The 7,625-nt window shown below is 35.7% G+C and overlaps 1 protein-coding gene across 1 annotated transcript in view; it reads right to left on the bottom strand.

Moving 5' to 3' along the window:
• Positions 1 to 6,142, bottom strand: part of ERMARD (ER membrane associated RNA degradation) — a 14,910-nt gene extending 8,768 nt beyond the window's left edge. The window contains exons 1-7 of the mRNA XM_009281764.2: positions 6,082 to 6,142; positions 3,978 to 4,067; positions 2,781 to 2,878; positions 1,852 to 1,988; positions 1,400 to 1,514; positions 706 to 812; positions 235 to 260 (exon numbers count right to left, since the gene is read on the bottom strand). Of these exons, the coding sequence (XP_009280039.1) occupies positions 235 to 260; positions 706 to 812; positions 1,400 to 1,514; positions 1,852 to 1,988; positions 2,781 to 2,878; positions 3,978 to 4,067; positions 6,082 to 6,120 (612 nt within the window). The 5' untranslated portion in view covers positions 6,121 to 6,142. The remainder of the gene's footprint in view (positions 1 to 234; positions 261 to 705; positions 813 to 1,399; positions 1,515 to 1,851; positions 1,989 to 2,780; positions 2,879 to 3,977; positions 4,068 to 6,081) is intronic.
• Positions 6,143 to 7,625: the final 1,483 nt, after the last annotated feature.

Below are 7,625 nucleotides of genomic sequence, written 5' to 3'. Positions count from 1 at the left end.
TTTTATTTCAATTATTAAACTGTTTTTATCTCAACCCACGAGTTTTTCTCACTTCTACTCTTCCAATTCTCTCCCTCATCCCACTGGGGGTGGTGGTGGGGAGTGAGCGAGCAGCTGTGTGGTGCTCAGTTGCCAACTGAGGTTAAACCACGACGCTGGTCTTTAGTAATGGGGAACATGCATGTGCTTAAATTCTGACATTAATATATATTAAAAAAAAAAAATCACAAGTACCTCATCGAAAGTGGTGTAGGGAGCAGAAGGGTAGAACAAAAGACAATATTACTTGTTTTTCAAATTAAAACAATTAACTAGACCTGTATACCAAACTTATATTTATTCATTTTCATGAGATACCAGAGGTGCATGAATGGCAAAAAACCCCCTTACAAATGAAAAAAGGGACTGTTAGATTTTGTGCCAAGTTTTTCAAAATAAATATAACATGATCTACTTTCCACTCTAAACTACTGTTTCTGAACACTAACCTTCAAGTACTTTTTCAGACCTCTTTCACTGGCAGACATCTTTACAAAAAAAGTAAGAGGCATTCATGAAACTCTACTGGAAATTTGTAAATAATATTCCATAACTGACTGAAAAATTTTTTGGGAAAATCTGTAAATGTTTAGACACTATGCTTCTAGAATAATTATTTTGCAAATAGTGTTAGCACTAAATCATAACTGACTTTAGACAGAAATTTTACCTCAGCTGTTAGCAATCGATTTGGACATTGATTAGTTGTAGTGAAGAGCAATCTAAGTCCAACTTCCAGCTGAGGAAGTAAGAGAATCACACAGTCAGCATACCTGAAAAAAATAACAGAGATACCCACAGGGGTTTTCCCCCCTTATAAATATAATCCAAATGGAAATTAGAGCCATCTCAGAGTTACACTCTCAGGCCAAACAACCCAGCCCAAAACTCCTTTGCAATGCACTTTGTAAACAAACAATAAATGACTACCTGTGCCCAACAGAAGCTGACCACGGAATTCAAACCAGCTCAGAGATGAGAATAACTTACAAAAAGGTGGGGCATGGGAGAGGAAAACAAAACAATGCACTTTCTTTTTTTTTTTTTTAATTCAACATGTTAGTATCTGAAGATTTGTTTCCACTTGCTTTGTAAAGCTCTCCTTTTTGGCTACATCTGCAATAGTTCTTTTTAGGTTTCAAAATATAGTTTATAATCCTAGCTGGCACAAAATAAAGTACTAAGTCCACAAACTTTCTGAGAGAGCACCATTACAGTGCACAACTATATGTTATTAAGCAACAGATTTAGAAAAAAGCTTTGGAATCCTCAAATGCTGCTACTATTCTATAAATATAGAATATATCCTTTTTATATTCTATTAAAAAATAAGAATTAAAAAAATAAAATCTACTGTTACCTGCTTTGCTTGAAAGCTGTTAAAGCAGCCATCCAAAATGGTAACATTGTTTTTAATACAAAACTGGACAGTTTTACTATCTCTTCAGCTATGGAAAGTGTTTCATGATTAAGATCTGCAAGTTAGCAAAACAACATTGATAAACTACATACAATCTATGGTTTACTAAGCCATTCTTAATATTCCATTGAAAATCTAAGATTATTTCAGCATTTGTAAAGGGAGACTTAAAAGTTATCCAATTTATTTTAACTATGCAAGTACAATGGTAGTCATATTTAAGATCAGAAATTGAGTTTGTAAGATTGCATTTTTAGTGATAATATAAAATTATCTTAGTTAAGATTAAATCTTAGAACTGTGGAAAATGCATTATTTTCAACTGCACTTTTGGACAATGAAACAATAACAAATATAGCATAATAAACACTTGCTAATGGTTAAATACTTGCCTGGAAATACATCAAGCTCCTCTAAGCTAACAAAGATCACATAAGGTCGATGTACTAAAATGCATTTAGTTTGCAGAAGATACGTCTGTAACAACTGACCCAATCCTGCAGTTAAAAAAAGCAGCATAGCACAATATCTAGGGAGAATACCATAATATATTAGAAAAGCTTATACAACTAAATCTTTTGCAAAGAATCAACATTTGTGGATTGGGGACAAAAGTTTTTTTTTGCTCTTTCAAAGAACATCCAAAACCTACGCTCCCCATCTCTTTTGAGTATGGGTACTTAATAATTAATTGCATTCACAAGCATGAAAAAACAATGTAGCATTAGGAAAAACACATCACTGTATTCTATATTAGCGGCTGTTGCACCTCCTCCTACCCCATTCCTCTGCCTTTTGTTCTGAGTTACTCCTGACTGCCCTGACAGACAAGGAACCGGGTTTCAAAAAAAGACTTTAAGCTTTCTTGCTTTTCCTGCTAGTAAAAAAACACCGGTCCTAAAACTGACCAGCTTTATAATGGCTGAAGTATTCTATGGAAATGCCTTTCCAAAAGAAGTGGCAGCAGCAGGGGAAAACTGTCAGGATACTGCCAGAGGCCTTTGGACATTTTTAGGTTTTTTTTAAATTTTTTTCAATAAGAGCATTAAGTTTTACTAACAGCTTTTCAAGCACTCTCAGGTCTGACTGGTAAGAAAACAAGATTCTTTTTGGTAACTTACTTCACAGTATTCTATGGAAATGCCTTTCCAAAAGAAGTGGCAGCAGCAGGGGAAAACTGTCAGGATACTGCCAGAGGCCTTTGGACATTTTTAGGTTTTTTTTAAATTTTTTTCAATAAGAGCATTAAGTTTTACTAACAGCTTTTCAAGCACTCTCAGGTCTGACTGGTAAGAAAACAAGATTCTTTTTGGTAACTTACTTCACTGGAATTTCTTGTGGGGATGCAAACCCGTGCCACAAAACATTACGAAGATTCAGACCATACGGAGATCCAATGAATACCCTCAGTACATTCATCTAATTAATAAACAAAGTGATTACTGCATGAAGCAACCTATTATTTATTACCTTATATCTTTCCCTGACAGAAAATTTCAGAAGTTATTGAGAAACTACAATGTCTACTGTCAAGATGACTGGCCACAGCTTGTCACAGTAACAGCAACTCACTATTTGCAATTCCCAGTATTCTCTGAAAGGAAATCTTTCAGCTTACTTGTACATGCTATAGAATATAATATGGGAAGAATAAAATTAGTTATTACGCATTCCAAACAGTTATGACAGGCAAACAAATGAGATCAAGTTTAGCTCTTACTTCTCATAGTATAAATCCACAATAATTTAATACAAATTAACATAAAATACAGAATTTGCATTCAAAGCTGTATTCTCAGATCACTATCAAACAAAAAGGGAAACTTTATTTTTTAAATATAAGAATTTAACTATTCCACATGCTATCAAAATTCAAGAAGTAATCCTTATAATACTAACAATGTTATAAGGCTAACAATACAAGCTTCTACACTTCACATCCAATATTTTGTCCTAAAAAAGAATTTACGTTTGTAAAACTGTACGAGAAAGACCACCTACTCTGTTTACACAAGAGTGTAAATGTCATCAGAATTTTGTTTTTATTATTTTTTTGCACATGGGGAAGAACAAATGAGTTTCCTCTATTTTGAAAAATTCTAGTGTGGTAAATGTTATAAAGCATCTTACTACAGTGGTGGTGAAAGGGAACACAGCTTATCAGAAACAGCCAATGCAGGACGTGTATTTTCAAGTAGTGCAACTCAGAAAGAGGCAGACAACTCTGCAGCTTGCTCACCCCCTTGACAGATATGTGAAATTTCATGTGTGTAGGTTTTTCATGTAGAAAAGCAAGTAAGAACTTACGAGCTTGCCTTAAAAAATATTTCCGATATTCACTATTTTTGCCATATATACCCCAGACTGTAACATGTATAAAATTAAATTCTTTTCCAATATATTACAGAATTTGCAAACTCTTTTTCAGTGCAAGCAAAGGCTATGCTTGGAAACCTGCCATTTGGCAATAAGAAAACCAGCTCAGTATTTATTACTTATTTCAAAACTATGCACTTACTACAGCTTGTCCAAAGACAATTGCAAGCTGCTCAGAAGCAAGCAAGTCTCTTAGAAGGAAAGGGCAATCTTTACCAATCAGTAAATATACCTATTAAAAAAAGCAAAACAGGTAACACCAGTAATTCAGTATACTTCTTTGTATTTCAAACATACAATTTGACTATTTCACCCAGTAACCATTTTCATTATTGTAAAAACACTAATCAAACAAAACCCACCAAATCCTTAAAAAGGCCTTAAATTCTGCGATTTCATGACAAATTAAAATTCACAGAACATATCAGGAAAGAGTGCATATCATATGCTACTCAACGTTCCCATAGTTAGGCTCTTCACAGTGTCTGTACACTTACTGCTCTACTATTTCACCCAGTAACCATTTTCATTATTGTAAAAACACTAATCAAACAAAACCCACCAAATCCTTAAAAAGGCCTTAAATTCTGCGATTTCATGACAAATTAAAATTCACAGAACATATCAGGAAAGAGTGCATATCATATGCTACTCAACGTTCCCATAGTTAGGCTCTTCACAGTGTCTGTACACTTACTGCTCTTCCAACAAAAAAAAAAAAAAAAAAGGAAAGAAAAAAAAAAAAAAAAAAAATTAAACCACAACAAGAACATGTAATTAAGGGAATAAACTCTACCCAGGACACCATACTTCATTCTTACCCTAGAAATCTATAGGGTCTGTCATTGTTAATGGAAGGAGATTTGTGGTTTGTCTTCTGATTCTGGCTGTTCCTTAAACTAGATTTTATCCTAGTTGGGCAATCAGCATCTCTAGTCTCAACTGCTATGAAGCTTTCCATTCTATGTATTCTCCCTGACGTTTTTTTTCCAATCTTTGGTAATTTTTCATTACTTCAAAATTTACCACCCCCCATACTTGGGCAAATTGGTTTGTCTAGGTGTGAATAAGCCCACTGTTCTTTCTCTGGCATTTCCTTCTCCAGAGCTCCTCACACAGATTTAACAACTAGCTATTCTATCTTATCTGTGGGCAATATACCCCAGCAGCAAAGCCTCTTAAAACAGCTGCTGCTCCCTTCTCCCTAACCTGCATGCCCATAAGTAGTGGTAGCATCTGTTCGTGTGGCCACGCAGTGAAGCAGATCAAGGAACTGATCCAGCTGAAAAACAAAAATGGGGGTAGGGGAAAAAGGTGGAAAGGTACCTGGACCAATTCATCAATCTAGCTTGCTACTAGGCCTTCAAATATTTGCACTCACATAACATACAGAATACCAGCAAACAAGGCAGATGGCTGTGTTGATTAAACAAACTTAAGCAGTGCTACCACCGAATGTTGAACCACAGCCTAATTCACGTTCCATCAAAAAGGATTCACAATACAAGTTTCTTAATACCAATCAGAATTGCTAAGTCTAAGTCATATCACGTATGCACTCCTTGCCTCATGCTGGTCACGGAACTCCTGCAGTATTGCTCTTTGAACTTAACGAGAGTGCATACCTTTACTAACTACTACAGGGTAAAGGAAAGAGGGAATGTGTAACAAGACAAACGTTCAGGACTACAAGATGGATCCCAGCTCTATCCAGCTGATCAGTTAGGTCTAGAATTCAAGTTGTTAGCTGACTTCTAGATGTTTTTGCAGCACAAGACTCATGTCGAAGCATTTAAACAGATGTACACTCTGCAAACAGAGCTTTGACGAACGAAGTTATCTAGCAGCCCATTTCCAGCTGCATGCTCCTGCCTCTCCTCACTGAAGTTACTACATCATCAGATCTTCTGTGGAAGGTATGTTGCTCCCTGTTTCAGTTAAATAAATCAGAGTAACAAAGACCTACGATACGTACACTGATTAAGCAAACTTTCCTCTTTTTTAATGAAATTGGTTAGTAACAGCATTCACACAAGCAACTCTACCAGCACAGGTGAAGGAGCCCCAGAAGATGTTTCCATTAGCACAACTGGACCCAGAGAAGAACATCTCTCCAACTCAAAATGCAGCTGAGCTATTTGTGTACTACTACAGTATAGTACTTTTTCAGCGTGCAATTAAATTCAAGAGCTCGTTCCCATCTTAGAAAACCAAATCTGCAATAGACTCCTCATGCCGGCACTTACGTCACCCAAGGCTCGCTCCAAGCATGATGTTAGTTTCATTAAGCCAAGAGCAACTTCTGTAGTTTGTGTATATTGTAGAACATCAAATACTTCAAGAAATAACTGTATAATCGGGGAGAGGAAGAATGTTGTGTTAAATATTCAGAAGGAAAAAACAAATTGTCAAAAGCACACAGAAACCTAAATATTCCTCTGTGATAGTCGCTATGCAAATGTAGAAAGAAAACCATGCCAAGGAGATAAAACTGTAGATGCCTGGAAAGAAACTGCCCTAGAGCACCTCTTGTATTTTCAGTTGCAATGCATCTAGTGCCTTAGATCTATAAAAATTACCAAAAATAACTTCACACAGTAAAACTTGATACTAAGCACAGATTATTAGAAAAACAAAATCCTTCTATCTTAGGTTAGAACAGGTCCAAAGCACCTCATCTTCTCTTTGTGATAACTTATACAAAATCTAATTACAAAGTCAGGAAAATTAGAAGGAACTACGTATCAGAGAAGGACAATTAGTTACAAATTCTAAGCATTTTGGTTCATTGGTATCTCTTGTGTGTTCTTACATTAAACTTCCACAAAGGGTTCATGTGCCAAAATACAAATTGTCAACAGACATTTCCATACCTCTGTGTAGTTTGTCCAGCGGAACCATAATGCATACTGAATTACAAATTGCTCCTTGGTCAGAGATTTGAAGTGCAAATTAACAGATTCACATACAGGTCCTAATGATCGTATGCTTTTGATATAATCCACACTTTGATCTTAAATTGAAAAACATAAGGTGATTAGAGTACCAAACTTCCCGAAGGTCCAATATTTTAAAACTCACATGGAGTAAAACCTGCTACAGCTTGTGTACATATTTGGCACTGAGAATTTTATCCAGACTATTTTAGCATGACTAATACGCTACAATTTACTGTCCAAAAGACCACGCAGATAAGATACAGAAAAGTAAAAGTACAGTGTGAAACCAGGTAAGATCGAGTACCTTCTCCAAATGAAAAAAAAAACCTTAATGCAAGAAAATATGAAGTAAAGAGGATTATTATGTTCTGGTTTTGCTGAAATGGGAAGAATCTACTAGAGTACATAAATTCCACATAACCAAGCTGGAAGCTAGTGCAGGCTCAGAGGGCTCAGTCAAGCTGTACCACTTACACCCTTTAAAGAACACAGAGGGATGTGGTACCTTACAGAGTGGTATCACTGCTCCTCTTTGGTGGGACACTTTTATAGGAAAAGAAATTCTTCTGATTTACTGAAAGATATTGCTTGAGGCAGAAACACGTATCATTTTTACCATCTCTGGAAATTATTAACAGAGCTTGCATGATGCAATTTGGCAAATTAAAATGCAATGAGTTCATCAGGGCATAAATACTTCTTTTTTCGTTAAAAAACAATTATAAACTGTTCTACATACAGAAGGGAAACCAAACAGTACTTCTGTACCAGCTAAAGTTGGAGAAACAAAAACAGAAGCAACAGTAGGAATACTGATGGCCCCAGAGTGTTTTAAATTTACTGCAAAAGGA

This window comes from Aptenodytes forsteri, unplaced genomic scaffold, assembly GCF_000699145.1.
Source record: "Aptenodytes forsteri isolate BGI_AS27 unplaced genomic scaffold, ASM69914v1 Scaffold132, whole genome shotgun sequence".
Classification (NCBI taxonomy): Eukaryota; Metazoa; Chordata; class Aves; order Sphenisciformes; family Spheniscidae; genus Aptenodytes; species Aptenodytes forsteri.
The sequence above is the reverse complement of the archived record's forward strand: the minus strand, read 5'-3'. Positions and strand labels throughout refer to the sequence as shown.